Source organism: Pipistrellus hanaki, assembly GCF_964339955.1.
Source record: "Pipistrellus hanaki genome assembly, chromosome: 2".
Taxonomy (NCBI): Eukaryota; Metazoa; Chordata; class Mammalia; order Chiroptera; family Vespertilionidae; genus Pipistrellus; species Pipistrellus hanaki.
The window spans coordinates 172,014,766-172,034,870 of NC_140504.1; the positions used below are offsets into that span (position 1 = coordinate 172,014,766).

Genomic DNA, 20,105 nt, shown 5'->3' on the forward strand with positions numbered 1-20,105 from the left:
AACCTGCCCAGGCTCCACACAGCGGCTTTTGCATATAAATGGCCTACCCTGTGGCAGCTTAACCAAATAAACTGCAGCTCCAGTCAGACTGCTCCAAAACCGCCAAATCCCAAATAAAGAGGAGAAAACTGTAGTTCTTGCTGTAGCTCCTGCTGGGTGGCCTCAGACAGTAGCTGACCTGCACACCACTGGAGATCCAGAAACTAGTGTATCTAGTGATCTGTGTGAGTCGACACCAGATTTCAACTACTCTCATAAGGGACACATTAAAGAAGCAGACTCAGTGAGCACCAAAGCCCCACTGGAACAAGTCTTGCCCCATAAATGTGTCTCCAGCACTGCAATTCTTCCGTTATAGACACAGCAGGTCTTCACAGCCAATTAGCCTGGAGATTAATTCCTCCCAGTGCCACCAACAACAATCAAGACTTAACTACAACAAGGCTGTACACACAGTCCACAAAGGAGTGCAACAAGAGTGTCCACCTCAGGTAACTGGGAGACTGACCCAATGAACCATATAGGATACCTAACATACAAAGTTACCCTACCAACTCAGGGAAGAAGCGAAAATGAGGAGACAAGAAAACATCACAAACGAAAGAAATGGAGAACAAACAACTGGACATAGAGTTCAAAACTACTGTTATAAGGTTTTTCAAGAATTTCCTAGAAAAGGCCGATAAATTTAACGAGACCCTCAAGGATATGAAAAAGGACCAACTATTAATAGAAATTAAACATACACTGACTAAAATAAAAAATATTATACAGAGACCCAACAGCAGACTAGAGGAACGCAAAAATCAAGTCAAAGATTTGGAATACAAAGAGGCAAAGGACAATCCTCCAGAGAAGCAAGGAGAGACGAGAATCCAGAAAGTTGAAGATAGTGTAAGAAGCCTCTGGGACAACTTCAAGCGTACCAACATCAGAATTATGGGGGTGCCAGAAGAAGAGAGACAGCAAGAAACTGAAAACCTATTTGAAGAAACAATGACAGATAACTTCCCCCACCTGGTGAAAAAAACAGACTTACAAGTCCAGGAAGCACACAGAACCCCAAACAAAAGGAATCCAAAGAGGACCACACCAACACACATCATAATTAAAATGCCAAGGGCAAAAGACAAAAAGAAAATCTTACAAGGAGCAAGAGAAAAACAATTAGTTACCTACAAGGGAACTATGCAGGCCAGATGGGAGTGGCAAGAAATATTCAAAGTGATGAATAGCAAGAAGCTACAACCAAGATTACTCAACCCAGCAAAGTTGTCATTCAGAATGGAAGGGCAGATAAAGAGCTTCACTGATAAGAAATAGCTAAAGGAGTTCATCACCACCAAACCAGTATTATATAAAATGCTGAAAAGTAGTCTTTAAAAAGAGGAAAAAGATAAAAATTATGAACAACATATACATATCTATCAACAAGTGAATCTAAAAGTCAATTGAATTAAAAATCTGAGAAACAGAATAAATTGGTGAATATAATAGAATCAGGGGCATAGAATGGGAGTGGATTGATAATTTTCAGGGGTAAAGGGGTGTCTGTGTGGGGGGTATGGGAAGAGACTGGACAAAAATCACACAACTATGGATGAGGAAAGCAGTGGGGGGGGGGGGCGGTAAAGGCAGAGAGTGGGGTGGGAACCAGGTGGAGGGGAGCTATGGGGGGGAAATTAGAAACAATTGTCATAATCTGAACAATAAAGATTTAATAAATTTTAAAAAATAAAATTAAAAACTATCCATAATTCTTAAAAAAAGAAATATATCATAAACTCTTTGGTTTGGAAAAATTAATCCAGGATATCATCAACTCAACCATCATAATTACAGTCTGGAGTGTTGCTGTCTCTATGTTCTCCTTCTGATTCTACTGAAAATAGTAAACCATTTTCCTGTTAATTTTCTTTCTAAATCCTACCCAAGGATTATTTTTCCCACCGATTTTTCATCGATGTGAGAGAGGCATGACCAGTTGCGTCCTTGACTGGGGCCATGGATGGAACCTGCAACCCATGTACATGCCCTTGACCAGTAATCGAACCTGCAACACTACAGAGCCACATTGGCCAGGTATCAATTTTCATTTATCATTATGAGCAGGGGGAAAAATCTCAACTATGCCTGATGAAAGCTAAAAGAAGAAGAAAAAAGACTTAAGATGTCATACTTTGGACAACACAATAAGAAAACTGAAGAACAATAGTAGTGATTTCATTACTACATTATTCAATCATTCTTTTGTATTCTTGTTCTTTTAGTTTTGGGGCATGATGGGGAAAAACTGATGGGTATTCATGAAATAATTCTTAAGATAATGAAATCATTTTAAGATTTATGACAAATAAGATCACTAATATACTACTTCATGTTATATTTATAAATAAATCACATATGGTAATTGCAAGATGGAATAAGTTTTGTTCTAGTTTTTTTTTTAATATTAAATTTTCTATTTGTCTTTGGAAAGAAATCTAAGAAAAAATGTAAATCATAAAATAATCACCTTTACAAATAAGAACTGCTCAAAATTGATACTCAAAAACTAACTGGACCTGCTGATACACTGCGGATTAAATATAATACATATGAAATATTCCCTCCAAAGTTTGTCACATATTGTTTTGTATTAATCTTATTCTTTCTCACATCCTCCAAATTCTATCAAAGAGCAAGCATACAAATATTTGGCAAACCTGAAATTTTTAAATATAACAACTTTTATTTAATTATTGAAGAGAGCTATGTCTACAAAAGATAAATAATTTGGGTAATTCTAAGTTTTATTCTTTCATTTAATATTTGCTAAATTTCTACTCTGCACAAGCAAAGGCAAATAAAAATAACAATAGCTAAAAAAATTTTTAGAAAAGCTTATTATCAAAAATAAAATGTAAAAACAAGCTATATCGGAACATAATCTAATCATCTCCCAACAACTGGGTTTGAAATGATACATGCTTAATCATCCAAACTGGATGAACTTCTCAAACTGTGGGCATATACGAAAAAAGTATCTCTTAATGACAGTTCATGTATGTGCTAGTCACAATGCTCAATCTGAAGTGTACTGAAAGAGAAAGAAAAGATATCTGCATGGTTAAAGATCACCATTTTCCTGCCTTTGTTCAAAATTTACTTTCTCTAAGAATGTACCGTATTTATTCTTTTGAAGATTGCAATCCACACCTCAATCTACTTTATCTACCCTAACTTTTATATAGTGTTTATAATTGTCTCACATTCTACATAATTTATGTATTTATTTTGTCTACTGTCATCCTCCCATAAGGCTGTAAGTCTTTGAAGGCATGCATTTTTTCCTGTTCTGTTTGCTGATGCATTCCAAATGTCTAGAATAATGACTAACACATAATAGGAAAGTAAGTTATCACCATAAAGTGCTAAAATAAGTGAGCTGAATCTTTAAGGATGATCATGCTCAGATATGATAGAAAACAGAGAAGAATAAAAACAATTTTAGGCAGGAGAAAATAGCTCGTATTCAATAAGCATTTGCCTGCATAAACATCTATAGACCAACTTTAAAATCATCTTTTGTGAGAATTTCCAATGGAAAATATTCAAGAACACCCGAATTGTGAGTAATATATTTATTTTTATAATATTCATTGCAAATTGATTTTTAAATTAAGTTCAAAATATCATGGCATGTGGGAATAGTTTCTGTTTTGGATGTGTGGCAGTTAACTGGTTAATATTCATGGACTCCCAGGAAGTATGTGGACAGGATTCAGGTGCTCCATTAACTTGGGTAAGAAGAAAATGCATTTCTTTCCATTGTGAATGTAAGAGCAAACCACAGTTTAGCAATACCTAAAAAACAGTTTGTTTCCTATCACATTTTATCTCAAAATGTCACTCTACTACTCATTACTTACTTCTACTTTTATTTAATGTTACCATATTAAATTTTGTTCAATTTTATAAATTATTGTTACCGAAGAAGCATAGATTACTGTATCACAAACTTGTTAATAGTGTTTTCATAATGATTTTAATGCAGGGGTCTTCAAACTACGGCCCGTGGGCCACATGCAGCCCAAGAGGAGTCTGATCCAGCCCGCCAGGTTTTTTGGGCAGTGAGCGCAGCCGAGGTGTTACAGTAGGAATTAGTAGTTCATATAGTCCGGCCCTCCAGCTCTCTGAGGGACCGTGATCTGGCCCCCACTTTAAAAAGTTTGAGGACCCCTGTTTTAATGTAACTGCTTCTCTTTTTAATCATGTATACTCTGGTTTACACCTTTAAAAATAATATTATTCTAAGAAGGAGTTTCACAAGCTTCAACAGAAGTGACAAATAGAGTCATGGCATAAACAAGTGTAAAGATTTTGGTGTTAAAGTCATAGACATATGAGAAAGAAAAACTATCTGGCGAGGTTAAAAAGAAAAAAGGACCTAAAAAGAATTTAAAAATTCCTTTTTTTATCTTTTTGCTTTACTTGAATGTTATTTATTTCCTTCAATTAGGTGGCATACTGATTCTAAGTTTTCTTGTAATTAATTCATAAATCCTGAAAATTCATTAAAAATATATTATTGGCTCTGGCTGGTTTGGCTCAGTTGATGGAACATTGGCCTATGGACTGAAAGCTCCCAGGTTTGATTCCAGCCAAGGGCATGTACCTTGGTTGCGGGCACTTCCCCAGTAGGGGGTGTGCAGGAGGCAGCTGATTGATGTTTCTCTCTCATCAATGTTTGACTCTCTATCCCTCTCCCTTGCTCTCTGTAAAAAAAATCAATAAAACATATTTAAAAAAAAAAAATATATATATATATATATATATATATATATATATATATATATATTTACCAAACAATCCAAATTTCAAATCTTAAGAGCCTTTATAGCCCTTATTTTTTTTAACTTCTTTACAAACTATCACAACTAGGCAGCAGTGAAAGAAGTTGTGCTAATACACTATTTATAATCATTTTTATGTACAAGCTTTACATAATGAAGAGTGGGCTAAAAACTTTTAAGAATCTTGATCTCTGAACCTAGTATATCATATGAAAATTTCTGTTTATGAATAGACTTCCTCACTAAACCAGAAATTTTAATGTCAGTGATATCTCATTTATCCTTGTATCTCCACAGCTACTATAGCTCTACTTTTTTTTTATATATATAAACCCCTCATTTTATTCCTAGAAGCCTTGTAATTGTGAGAATGTAAAATGGTGCTGCCACTTTACAAAAGTTTGGCAGTTCCTTAAAAGATTAAACATATGGCCCAACAATTCCACTCTTAGAGAAATGAAACCATATCCAAGAAAAATTATGTTCACAAAACTTATATACATAAATGATCATAATAGCATTTTTTATAATAGCCCAAACTGAAAACAACACAAATGGCCCATTAACTGATGAACAGATATAATTGTGATATATTCATACAATGGCCATTTCATTCAGTCGTATTCCTACATGCTATAACACAGGTGACTCTGAAAACCTTATACTAAATCAAAGAAGCCAGACACAAAAGACCATATATCATTATGATTTCATTTATATAAAATATCCAAAATAGGCAAGTCCATAGAGATGGAAAGTAAATTAGTAGCAATGGTAAGATAGGTACACAGATAATACCTTAATTAAAAAATTTAAAATTAAATAAAGTAAATTAGTAGTTGCCAGAAGCTTGAGGGGTGGAGGATGACTGTTAAATAGAGTTCTTTCTGGAGTGATAAAGTGAAAATGTCCTGAAATTAGATACTGTTTATGATTGCACAACTCTGAAAATATACTAGAAACCACTGAATTACATATTTTTAAATGGTAAATGTTATGGTATGTGAATTTTCTCAATAAAAATACTCTATTAAGAAAAAAGCATGATCAAGAAGCTCTAACCTAATGCAGTGGTAAGCCCAATACAGTCAAAAGTCACCTGTCACAAAGCAAAATCAGTGGTATTGTCCAGAAAGAACTCAGGTCTCTTGATTTCTGGTTATTTCCTGGCTTTACTTTGGATCATATTAGTTTTTTATAAAAGTTCTCAATAGTCATTATGTCACAAAAAGTCAAGTAATGCACCTACTACTTGTGAATAAGAATCCCAAAGATATTCTCAGATTCAAAATGTTAGTTAATGCTAAATAAATTCTTGATCCCTGCCTTCCTGATCAAAAGAAAGGATCTGAATAAAAAAGAAGCAAAATGACATTTTCTAGAACACCTAAGACCAATCTTAATTTAAAACAGCAAGAGGATTAATGTACAATTAAAAATGTTTCTTTAAGGACAAGCTTTACAGAATAACTACTTCTTAATTAGGAAACATAATTCTTGTGATAAACATTAAGCATCTACTACTTATATTGGATATTATGAACATGTCAAAGACCCAATCCTTGTCAAGAAAAAACTCAGGAATGAATGGAATAGATCAAAATAAAGATAGTACACCCCAGCTGGTGTGGCTCAGTGGTTGTATAAGAATTTTCTAGTAGCTTGCTCATAATAGCCCAAAACTAAAAATAATACAAATGTCCACCTACAGATAAATATAAAAAAGATTGTGCTATAACCTGGCTGTTGTGGTTCAGTGGTGGAGCATCAAACCCATGAACCAAGAAGTCAATGGTTGGATTTCAGATCAGGACTCAATCCCCAGCAGGGGGCATGCAAGAGGCAACAAATTGCTGTTTCTCTCTCATCAATGTTTTTCTCTTTCTCTCCCTCTCCCTTCCTCTCTCTAAAATTAATTAAAAATATATTTTAAAAGATAAAAATAAAAATACAGGTAGTATATCATTCAGGAGCATTAAGAGTGTTATGCTCAATGAGCTATGGAAATAAAAAGAAAAGAGGTAAAAATAAGGGAGAAAAAATGAGAGGCGAGAAAAAAGGAAAGCTACCTCCTTTCAGAGTAATGCTGACCTTTGAGCTGGGTGGGTATTAAAGGATGAGTAAGATGGAAAGACTATTTTAGATACAATGAAGAGTATGGGCAAAATATAAAAATATAAAACTGCATCATAAATGCAAGATAAATAGTGCAATATAGCTTGAATATCAAGTTTAGAGGCAAGAAGCTGAGAGCTGAAGTTGAAAACGGTGTTTTTACTTGTGTACCAGGCAACAATGTAGAAAATGGAGTAAAGCAGAAATTAAAGAAATGAGACCAGTTGGAGGTGACTAAGTAATCCAAGTTATTTATCATTAAATATTTTTTTAAACTCATCTCTTATAATTACTTTTTTATGTTTTCACATAAAAAGTCAGGATCCCAAAACATCAAATGATAATAGATCAGGACTGTATCTTCTTATTATAAAAACCCACAGTGAATCAGTGGCTCACTGTTTCGTGTCATCTATCCAGGAGCTAGCTGGGAATAACAGACACCCCAGTGTTCCAGCATCAAAGCAATTGGTTGTACACATCTCACCAATTATCTCTAAACATACACCAAAAAGATGAAATGGAAATTCTAGACTTAAATCATCCAATGATGGGAAAACACTCAACCAATGTACTTAACAACAAGTAGGACAAAGAGCCAGAGACCTTAAAGATAGATTAGTAAAAATTATTCCATTTCAGGAAAAAAAGAAAAAGGGGGAAAATTAGTAAAGAAAGCCTCAATGACCTGTGAAACAATGTCAAAGAGTCTATCATATTTTAATTGGATACTAAAAGGAAAGAAGAAAAAATGGGAGCATAGTTCTTAAAAAATAATAATGACCAAAAATATTCCAAATCTGGAGGAAACTCTTGTTACTGATTTTAAAAGAAGTTCCAAACAGAAAATATACAAAAAAAAAAAAAATTAGAGGTACGTCAAACTGTTTAAATCTAAATTTAAAGAGAAAATTCTTTATACTTGCCAAAGAAGGGATGGGGTCTGGAGACGGTACACTGCATACAGGGGAATAAAAATATGACAGGTGATTTTTTACCAGAAATAGTGGAGGCCAAGGAAAAAATCTTCAAAGTTCTGAGAGGTGGGAAAAAAACCTGCAAACTCTTAAGATTCCATATCCAAAAAAAGTATTGTTAGGATAAAATAATGACCTTTCCAGGTAAACAAAAGTCTACAAAGTATGTTGCCTCAAGACCTGTACTACAAGAAATGCCAAAGAATACAGTAACGCTAAAGGGGAAAGATATCAGAGCGAAACCTGGATTTACAGAAAAGAACATCAGGAAAGGTAAATAATTAGGAAAATATTTTCTTCATCATAATTTCCTTAAAACACTATGAACTGTTTAAAGCAAATAAAATAAATCCTAAGGTGGGATTTATGGTGTAAGTAAAAGTACAAGATATGACAACAGCACAAAGAAAGGGATGGGTAGACAAATGGAATTATACTGTTCTAAGGATATTTCATGAAAATAGATGGGAAGAAGAAAGTAGTAAGTGGTATGAAGTGAAAGGTAGTATACCATTACATCTGAATAGATTTTGATAAATTAGTAGTTATGCTACTAACTTGTTAGTAGTATTGTTAAGCTCTACAATGATTACTTAAAAATTAATAAAAGGAATATAGCAAAGAAGTCACTAGATGAAATAAAATAGAAGACTATATACTATTTGATTAATCTCCAAAGATGCAAAAATGAAGCCACACAGGAACAAAAAAGAAAAATATCAATCATACCAATAATAATAACAAATACAGACTAAGCACTCCTATTAGATTGCAAAGATTGTTAGACTGCATTTAAAAAGCAAGAGCCAGTGGCGACATGCTGTTTATAAGAGACACACTGTTAAATACAAAGACATTTATAGTCTAAAAGAAAAATACTAGAGAAAAAAAAAGTATCATGAAGTTGCTAAGAAAGGTATAGTGGCTATATTAATATCAGACAAGGAAAGCTCCAAGACAAAGAGTATTTTAAGTAATTAAGAATATTTTAGCTGTAACTGGTTTGGCTAGGTGGATAGAGCGTCGGTCTGCGGACTGACAGGTCCCAGGTTTGATTCCAGTTAAGGGCATGTACGTTGGTTGTGGGCACATCCCCGGTGGAGGGTGTGCAGGAGGCAGCTGGTCGATGTTTCTCTCTCATCGATGTTTCTAGCTCTCTATCCTTCTCCCTTCCTCTCTGTAAAAAATCAATAATATATATATATATATATATATTAAAAAAAAAGAATATTTTATAAAGATTAAAGTACAGTTCAACAGGAAGGTTAAACATACTACCATTAATATTAATTTGAAATGGATCACAGGCCTAAAATGTAAAGTAAAACTATAAAAACCTACAAAAGAGAACAAAGGAAAAAATCTTTATGACTTTGGTTGATTTCCCAGACAGGACACAAATGTCACTAATCACTAAATTAATATTTTAAAATTTCAAAATGTCTATTCTTTTTAAGACACTATTATAAAAAGAAAAGAGTCTGAAAAATATTTACATAATATAAATCCAAGAAAAGACATATCCAGATTTTTAAAAACCTCTTAGAATTCAGTACTGATGACAACCAAATTTTAAAAATAGCAAAGACTTTAAAAGAACCTTTAGAAGAGAAGAAATGCAAATGACCAATAAGCCCAAGAAAAATGCTCAACATCAATGGTCATCAGGAAAATTCATAATAAAACTGCAACAAAATACCACTTCATACCCACTAAAATGACTTAACTGAAAAAGATAGGTAATACCAACTGTTGGCCAAGATGCGGAGCAACTGGAACTCTCACACATTACTACTGGGAATGTAAGATACACAGCCACATTGGGGAAAAGTTTGGCAATTACTTATAATATTCCATCTACAAAAGCAACTGTTCTATTATTCAAGAGAAATGCAAACATATGCCCATAGAAAATGTGTACAAAAATTTCCTCGTAACTTGTTCATAATAGCCTCAAACTAAAAATGTCAACCAACAGATAAACAGATTAAAAAGATTGTGCTATAGCCTGGCCAGCGTGGCTCAGTGGTTGAATGTCGACCCATGAACCAAGAGGTCAAAGTTCGATTCCCAGTCAGGGTACATGCCTGGGTATGGACTCAAACCCCTGTAGGAGGTATGGAAAAGGCAGCTGATTGATATTTCTCTCTCTTTGATAAAAGTCAATAAAAACTTATTTTTTTTAAAAGACTGTGGTATATTCATACAATGGAACACTACTTAATAATAATAAGAAACAAACTAATATATCTAATAGCATCACAGACATCATACTGAGTGAAACACAACAGACATAAATAGAGCATAAACCAAATGATTCCCACTTAGGTGAAGAGTTCAATAATGTGAGGTTTATATGTACTAATCTAATATGGATAAACCTAAGAATTTAAATAAATATCACTATCTAAAGCTGGGGCCTATCTATATAATTGCTTGAAGGATTGAAACAATGCATGTAAAATATCTAATCTATGAAGCAATATGTAAATGTAAACATTATTATTAATTCATATCAAGAATCCTGGTTCAACAAGCTAATGTCTTCCTAAAGAAAAAGACTACAATGTTTTGATTGGTAAAATCCTAAGAAAAATCACAACTAGAATTGTACAGCTTTGAACACATATTCAAAAAATGAATCAACTGCCAACTTCAAGATATCATAAGGAAAGATTAATTCTAGAGAAAAAAGTGGCACCCAATTAAAAACTAGGCAGCAATCTTAAATTACAAAGTATCACTTCAAATAAAGTATTTTAATTATTCCAATAATTTATTTCTGATAGTTTTATCAACACAAAATATTCTGCTCTATCACACACTAATGTGACTTTTAACAGCCCCCAGATTAAAAATAGCCTAGTAAAAATGCTATTTTCTGATTAAATACAAGTAAACCCAAGAGGCTAATACTAACTTCATATTGCTGTGGAAAGCAGCCTCTATCATAAATAGCCTACCATTTCAAATGGCTAAGTCTGTAAATTTTAAGTTTTAACTAACCCTACTGATCAGTGGTAAAGTGATCACAGACTATTCTCTGCTCTTCCTCAGCTCTCAATGCTCACCACTTCAGAAACCTCAAGCATAGCATTTGGTCCCTTTTGTCCCTGACTTCTTTGGTTTCATATCATGTCTCAATGTTATTGTTGTTTTTACTTTCCAGATTAGGTTTGGCAATCCAGTTTTAAGTTTTGGGGTTTTTTGTTTTTTTTTTTTTACCTTCTACCATCTTAGGATGCTGCTCCTAGTAAATGCCCATAGGTCCAAGGCATAGCATTATAGTACAGTAAATGGTCCCTCTAAATGTTAAAAATATGTTCTAATAAGCAATTAATAGTTGGCCATATCTTGTTTTTATTTTTTTTAAATATATTTTTATTGATTTCAGAGAGGAAGGGATAGAGAGAAACATCAATCAGCTGCCTCCTGCACGCCCTCTACTGGGGATTGAGCCCACAACCCAAGCATGTGCCCTGACGGAATCAATCTACTGATCTCTTGGTTCATGGGTTGACCACTGAGCCACAGTGGCCAAGCATTTATCTTGTTTTTAAATCATCAGTGCTTTAGCCAGGACCGGTTTGGCTCAATGGATAGAGCGTCGGCTTGGGGACTGAAGGGTCCCGGGTTCGATTCCGGTCAAGGGCATGTACCTTGGTTGCGGGCACATCCCCAGTGGGGGGTGTGCAAGAGGCAGCTGATCGATGACTCTCTCTCATCGATGTTTCTAACTCTCTATCTCTCTCCCTTCCTCTCTGTACAAAATCAATAAAATATATTTTAAAAAATAAATAAATAAAATAAAATCATCAGTGCTTTAACAGGGTCCTTTCTGAAATTATTTTTAAGTTGGAAATGTTTTATTATATCACAATTAATTTCCAAGAGTTCACTTATATTTAGTATAACTCACAAAGCAATTTAGTATGACCATTATGTTATTAGTTTAGGCTAATTCAACATTGTCTTGTATCTCACTATATGTCAAATTAATTACTGAGTCTAAGCTTAGAAGAAAAGGACTTGATAGTCAAATGAACTTATGACTGACAACAACCCACATGTTCTTCCAATGGTCATTACTATGGTACACCCATATACCAGTAATGGATTATATGAAATATAATAGCTTACTGCACATGTGTCAAACACAAGGCCCGCGGGCCAAATCCAGCCCGCCAGGCCTTGCAATGTGGCCCGCACCGCGCTGTCATCACTGCACTCCGCTGTCAGTTTATGACATTGTCAGTTTATGACTGTTCAGTAAACCATTCGGCCCGCGATTTAGGCTGGATTTTAGATTTTGGCCCCTTCTCTGATTGAGTTCGACACCCCTAGCTTACTGATACTCAAAATATGGCTGAATCTCAAATGCATTATGCTAAGTAAAAGAAGCCAGGCTCAAAAGGCCACCCATTGTCTGAGTCCCATTTATATAAACTCTAGAAAAGGCAAAATTATAGTTGTCAGGGCCTAGGGGTGAGGAAAGGAGCTATCTACCAAGGGACAAGACTGTTCTATATTCTGATCATGGTTGATTACATTGCATGGATTGTTAAAACTACTAGAATTATACACCAAAGAATGAATTTTACCATATATACTTTTTAAAAATTAACTTTGGGGCAAAACAATTTTTAAAAGTTTAGATCTGGAAAAGAAAAAAAAATAGTCAATCACAGAATGTTATCTCCCTTCATTAGGAAGAGAACAGAGAATCTGCACATGGGAATAAAAGCCAGCTGTAACTAAACTGGTTTGCCTAACAGTGTATACTGTCAGGGTTCTAGGTTGGCACTTCTGTTTCTGCAGCATTCTCTTTGAATCAGACCCTCTTCTCTTTCTAACACAATCTTTCAGACCCTCTCTGAATGCTGCTTCTTATTCTGGGCTTTCTAACCTTGGTTTGTCTAGTGGACTGCCTGCCTCACATTCATAATCAACCTTTGCCTTAATATGCATTCACTAGCACCAATCCTTTCTTCACTCTTGGATCTCATGTTAGTATTTACCTCAATTCCCTCTATTCCTGATTCTATCTCAACTTTGTTCTCACTGGTCCCTCAGCTAAACTTGATTATGTCCTCTTCCCAGACTTCAATTGGGGTTCTTATATGTTATTAATTTCAACTATCCCGGAAGTGCTTCAGAAATAGCAAATTAAAGCCTCCCTTGGGATCCCCACCAATGTTTTTCTTCACTCCGATAAATATGACGTCCTTATTTCTGTCCAACGAAACTCTTGCTTATCTTTAAATTCTATTTAATGTTTGGTTTTATACAGTCACAGATAAGAGGCCAACTTCTTCCTCACAAAAACCATGCTCTTAATTTGACTAGTATCAAAATTACACTTTTCCTTCTTCAGGGTACATACCTTTGATCCTGCAAAACTGCTCATCACTTAATGTTACATATTATGTTCCCTCAAACATCTCCAATTTTTCTACACCTTTTCACAAATAAAGTTACCAAAACAGGATACCAACAAATAATAGTCAATTTGCAATACTAATAAATACAACACAGTACTAACTTAACAAAAAAAATACACTTTGAAAAAGAGATCAGTCAATTATGGCCCCTTATACTATGAGATAGGACAGGAATAGAAAAAATATATATATATCACAATCTCAGAACTTCCAATAGTTAATTCACTATCTAGCAGTGACTTTGTTGATTCCTCACAAACCAAGAGACCACAACCTTCACAGCCACTGAGTTTTACACAACCTTCCCAACCCCAGGCAATAAATTTTATCCACTCCACTCCCTAAAAAAAGGGAAGAAAAGCTTTTTACTATGAATTCACTGTAGTTATCTCTCCCAGGACAAGCAGGTTGCCTTAAGTGTCTTAAGCTTCTTAGTTACCAATTTTATTACAGACCATTGTTGTTAATTAATTATTGAAACCATTTCCTACAACCCTTTATTTCCTTAAAGTCGGAGTATCATTTTTATGAGGTAAGAGAGGACAAGATTGAGAAAAGATTCAGTGGAAAGAAAAGAAAGAGAACTCTATATTTTTAAACTAAATTTAGTTGATAGTATTTGTTTTTCCATAAACTGAGCAAAATATTTACCTTTCTTTAAGGTTAAACAGACATGTGAATTGCATAAAAAGAATGTTAAAAAAGACAAAAATACAGAAAGTAAAACTAATGAGAAAAGAGGAGAGAAAAGACAGGAATAAGGAAATGGACAGACTACAGTATGAAGAAATAAGGTTGGACTCAAGGAAAGAGAAAATAGAAATCTGTCCGCCAAAAAGCAGCAATTATAAATGCAAAATATAATTTCATTTCGTTTGTGTTTCTTTTTAAAGAAAACAATAATGTGGCTGTTTGTAATTAGTTTCAGGGAACAGAGGAAAATGGATTTCAAAGCTTTTATGACAACAGCTTCTAGGAAATGAAGGATTGAGTCCAAAATGAATGGCCATATAAAAATATCTGTAATTCAACAATATTCTTCAAGCTTAGGCTGGCCTTCATACCTCTCTGGTAATACTTGAAACAGAAAGCTATACCATAATAAAGATGAGAAAGAAGATACTGTATAAGCTACTTCTGCCTCTATCTCTCTCTTGGACCCATCTGGGTCATAGTAGCAGCTAGCAAAAGCCTAAGGGGTAAAAGTCCACCCCATACCCAAAAATCAAAACTACTCCCACCCCACCTTGGCTCAATGGTTTTCTCCCACTGTGGTGAGGGTGGTTTTGGAAAAGCTCCTCAAATGCCAGGAAACACTGTAATACAAAAAGAAAAAACAATTCATAAGTACCCAAACTTAACTAACATTTTGGCCTCCCTCTCAAGGAAGATTGGCACAGTGGAAAAAGCACTAGTCTAGGAATCAAGAAACCAAATGTATTCTGCTTGTTCAGCATTCATTCTAAGACATTTGCTTACTCCAGGTGCAGAATATAAGCCAGAAGCTGCTGATGGTCATCTCTGCTACTAAACGGGCTGAAATGCAGGTATCAGCAAAGCTAAGGAATGTGAAGAGACATGCCTGGTGAGAAAATTTAAGAACCAGGCTCCAGTTCTTACTGTAGGTATTTTCTCCCTTAAGTTGGTCTGTAATGGGCTTCTGTGACTTGCAAGTAAGTCTGGCCAATACACTTGTGTTCTATTTCTACAGTGAACCTGGGTCATTCCTAATTTATTTGCTTTATTTAAAATGGGACAGATCTGAGGTTTTTCAAAACTTTTTATAAGCAATGGAAGTGTTTTTTAATAAAATTTTATTTTCATATCAAAAATTAAAATGAATGTTTTCAAATTAATGTATCTTATAAGATCAGATTATAACATTTATTTCTGATCAAAATCAAATAGGACAATGGTATTTAAATCTCACCTTGAGAGTGAAAATAAAAATGACTCTTAGTTAAAATGTACTTTATAAGATCAAATATACTATATTTACAATTATGACCAAAACCAATGAGAAAAATGTTTTTTGATAAAAACAAGTTTAGCCGAAACCGTTTTTGGCTCAGTGGATAGAGCGTCAGCCTGCGGACTGAAAGATCCCAAGTTCAATTCCAGTCAAGAGCATGTACCTGGGTTGAAGGCATATCCCCAGTAGGAGGTGTGCAAGATTCTCTCTCATCGATGTTTCTAACTCTCTATCCCTCTCCTTTCCTCTCTGTAAAAAAATCAATAAAATATATATATTTTTAAAAAGTTTAATACTAGAGAATAATGGTAAAAATTGAAACCTTTTATTTACTTCTGTATTTTATTTTGGTTGCACATGAGTAAGATGATCTTGATTCAAAAAGAATAGTTGTATAGAGTAATATATGTCTTTCTACATCTCCCTTAACCCCATGATATTAGTTGACTAAGGTGGAGAAAAGCTTTAAGTTCTGCACAAAAGAGAACCTGACAGCAGGTTTTTTTAAAAAAACAGATCTCCAATTGGTTGAAATTTAGTACATAATGGAGGAGACAGAGTTAACCAAAGTACATACATGCATATATGCATAACCCATGGACACAGATAATAGTGTGGAGAAGGCCTGGGGTGGAGCAGAAGCTGGTGGAAGAGAATAAAAAAGCAGGAAATGAAGAACATCTATCTGTAATACTGTTAACAATAAATAGCCCTGGCTGGAGTGGCTCAGTTTTTCGGGCATTGTCCCATACACCAAAAAGTTGCAGGTTCAACTACCAATCAGGGCACATGCCTAAGTTGCTGGCTCAATCCCCAGTAGGGGGTGTGCAGGAGGCAGCCCATTGATGTTTTACTCACATTGATGTTTCTTTCTCACCCTCCCTTCCTCTCAAAAAAAAAAAAATAATAATAATAATAATAATAATAATAATAAATATTTTTTAAATTTGTAAATAAATTTAGCACATAATATAGTTTTCACGTGTGGGTTTTTTAAATGACTTAAACCTCATTTAAAAATTAAATCTAAGCCACATGGTTACAGAATCTAATTAGTTGCTTTATAGAACTCTAATAAAATAGATTAATTCCTAAACTCTTAAGAACCCTTTCAGTCAGAGTCATATATACTCACTGCCCATAGAAAATTGCAATGAAGTAAACATAAAAATTTGTAATTCCTTTTTTATGATAAGCCTGCTTTAAAGGAAATTCCTAGACTCAACCCTAGAGAGTTATGAACACAGGCAAATAACAAATTAGGTCAAATAAGAAAACTATTATAATAACCTATTCAATCTTATTAAGAACCAACTTAATGAGCAAATCATAGTAGATGCTATAAAAAATTAGTTTTTTAAGAATGCCTGCTTTACAATAAAAATTAATAACTCTCCATCCCTAACCTTAAGAAATTAGCCATCTAGCAAAGGATACAATATATTCATTCATTCAACAAGAGTGTCTCTTCAGTGCCACCAGCCACTGCACAAGTAACTGGGGCTAACAAGTAAACTATATACATACTTGAGAGGCCTGGAGCACGGATTTGTGAACTGGTGGGGTTCCTCAGCCTGTCCTATGGGACAGCTCTTCAACATCCCCTGAGGGGTCCCAGATGGCGAGAGGGCACGGGCCAGCCAAGGAAGGCTCCAGGGCGTATCTGGCCCATCTCACCCAGTCCTGATCAGCCGGACCCCAGCGTTAGCTAACCTACAGGTTGGAGGGTATGCCCCCTGGTGATCAGTGCACGTGATAGCGACTGCTCAAACGGTCAAACAACTGGAGGGACAATTAGCATATTAGGCATACACACACACACACACACACACATATATATATATGTGTGTGTGTGTGTATATATGTGTGTGTGTGTGTGTGTGTGTGTATATATATATATGTATATATATATATATATATATATATAGAGAGAGAGAGAGAGAGAGAGAGAGAGAGAGATAGAGAGAGAGAGAGAGGGAGAGAGAGAGAGAGATAGATTGAGAGAGATATGATCCCTACCCTCATAATTTAGACTTAGGACAATAGATGAACAATTAAGATTTTAAACAAAGAGTACACAGGATTAGGTTAACTTTTTTCCATAAAGATCGCTGGCTACTATGTGAAAGTTGCTATAAATCAGAAATAAGTAAGTCCATGAATATAAAGACCGGTTAGGAATTGCTACAATGATGACAAAGTAACAGGAACTCAAAAGAGGAAACAATAAACTCATTTGGGGGGCACCCGCGTGTGTGTATGGGGGGGTGGGGGGGGAGTTGTGGGGGGAGGTTAGCCTCAGAGAAGTAATGTTGAAGTTCAATCTTAAAAGACAAGAAGTAAGCCTGAAAAGTAGACAAAGGGGACTTTGCGCATTAAGAGAAGACCACTGGATGGCCCTAGCTGGTTTGGCACAGAGGATAGAGCATCGGCCTATGGACTGGAGAATCCCAAATTTGATTCCAGTCAAGGGCACATGCTCGGGTTTGGGCTCGATCTCCAGTAAGGGGCATGCAGGAGGAAACCGATCAATGATTCTCTCGCATCACTGATGTCTCTATCTATATCTCCTTCTCCGTTCCTCTCTGAAATCAATAAAAAATATATTGAGAGAGAGAGAGAGAGAGAGAGAGAGAGAGAGAAGACCATTTGAAAACCATGTTTGGGAAACCAAGTAATCCCTTACAATGGGTCTTGTATGGGATGAAGCATAGCTAGAAAGGCTGATCAAGAAAAACATAGTAAAGGATGTTTTATAAAAGAAACATCTACAGAACACTGGGGAGTACTTTTAAGCAGGGTGAAAATATGACCAGGTTTTCATTTCAGAAATTTTTTTTCAGAGACACTTAGCCTAAGACAAGAAGTGCAAACATCCAAACAAGAATTCATGCTTGCTAACAGATACACTGTCCTAATTTAATAATTTATCCTGACAATCAAATATGGTCCAAGCAAATACTCTGAGCTTAGAAATCAAGCAACTAGTAACAAGTTCAAACAGCAATGCAGTTGACATGGCTATTGAAACAAACAAGTCTGTGTCGATAAAATACTAAAAATGTAATAATGGTCGTAGGAGATAAATGGAATGAAGAGGGGGGAAAACAGCAACTATGATAAGGAAAAAAAGGAAATAACAGAAAAACAATTTTATTTCAGGGTAAAAATTACTTCCAGTTGTCAATTACACACAAATCCACCTCTTGTATGTAATAAAGTGTGGTTCATAACAAGTCAAAAACAAAATTTAATACATACACTTAAGAAAATAAAAAACAAAAACTAGATTAGAAATAGCAAACTATAACAGAGAACAAGTTCTATGCTAGCTAGTTTCCCACTGTTTAAAAAGAAAGCTCTCCCCGCCTGGCTGGTCCTTAAAGCATACCAACTAAAATGGGGATAAGGTGGGGCAGGGTAAGGGAGGGTAGGTTGGAGTGGGCTAAAGGAGGACTTGCTATTTTAACAAATAGTTCTGATCAATGAACTGAATGCTTTCATTCCAATTATTTTTCTTTATATAACAGATATATCTTAGGTATACACATGACAATAGATAAAATGAAGAATCCAATTATTTTAAGAAAACAAATCCTACCTTTCCAGGGTCATCCTTGGATCGAGGCACTTTAAGGAAACACTTGTTCAGCGACAGATTATGTCGTATGGAATTCTAAAATTAAAGGAGAAAAACCATACAGTCACTGGAATCCAAAAAGTGAAATCCACCTTTAAAAAAAGAATCAGAAAACTAAATATTTCTATGCACTGAAATACAATTTCAAAGAGAGTAAGCTTTTTAAATGAGCTTCAAGTTTAAACCTTTTTGATTTTCAAATTATGAATTCTACAAAGAAAAGCAGTTATTGAAAGTTTCTGGTGAATGTTACAAAATTCTAAATAATGGACTATATGTCCCATTTTAAATGTTTATTAAGAAATTTTAATGATGCAGAGAGATGCCTATGATTAATATTAAATATTAAATGCTAAATATAAAATTATATATGTATTATGACTTTAATTGTGATTAATTCATTCATTCTTGGAAACAAGTCAAAATGCAAATTATGAGTAGCTTTTTTACATAGAATTATATGTAATGATTATTTTCATCTTTTCTGCAGTTAAAATGATCTATAAAGCACATGTATTATCTATCACTTTTTAATGTTAAAAATTTGAAACAAATAATTCCACTGCTCCATTACAAGAGCATATAGGCACCAATCAAGTTCTCACTGCAATCTCTAAGAAAGAAAAACAGAAAGAAGACGCTGACTACAAAGGGCTAGCAAGAACATCTAGGTTTCTCAATGTATAGGAATTGAGCCTGAGGACTAAAAGGTCCCAGGCTCGATTCTAGTCAAGGGCACATGCCAGGGTTGCGGGCTCGACCCCCCAGTGGGGTTGGTGCAGGAGGCAGCCAACGGATGATTCTATCTCATCACTGGTGTTTTCTATCTCTCTCTCCCTCTCGCTTCCTCTCTGAAATCAATACAAAAACAAACAAAAATAACCACCTTAGATGGCAGGAAAATGCACCTGGAAAAAAATATGAAAGAAGAAATCTTTCACTAATAAGTAGGATTATGACAATTTTTAAAGAAAACATCTAAAGGCCATTTCTTCTTAATGAAATTCTCCAACATCCATTCATAATTGTTTATTCCCAAATGGCCAGGTGGAGAAGGGGTCCAACTACACTTAACCATGGCTTAGAATTTTGGGAGGTTGTTTTGGCATAATGTTTATTTTATTA

The 20,105-nt window shown here is 34.8% G+C and overlaps 1 protein-coding gene across 2 annotated transcripts in view; it reads right to left on the reverse strand.

Moving 5' to 3' along the window:
- The window catches only part of FOXJ3 (forkhead box J3), a 121,687-nt gene that overhangs the window by 41,286 nt on the left and 60,296 nt on the right, over positions 1 to 20,105 (reverse strand). For both annotated transcript variants that reach the window (XM_084874567.1, XM_084874566.1), the window contains exon 4: positions 18,942 to 19,016. In XM_084874567.1, the coding sequence (XP_084730693.1) occupies positions 18,942 to 19,016 (75 nt within the window). The remainder of the gene's footprint in view (positions 1 to 18,941; positions 19,017 to 20,105) is intronic.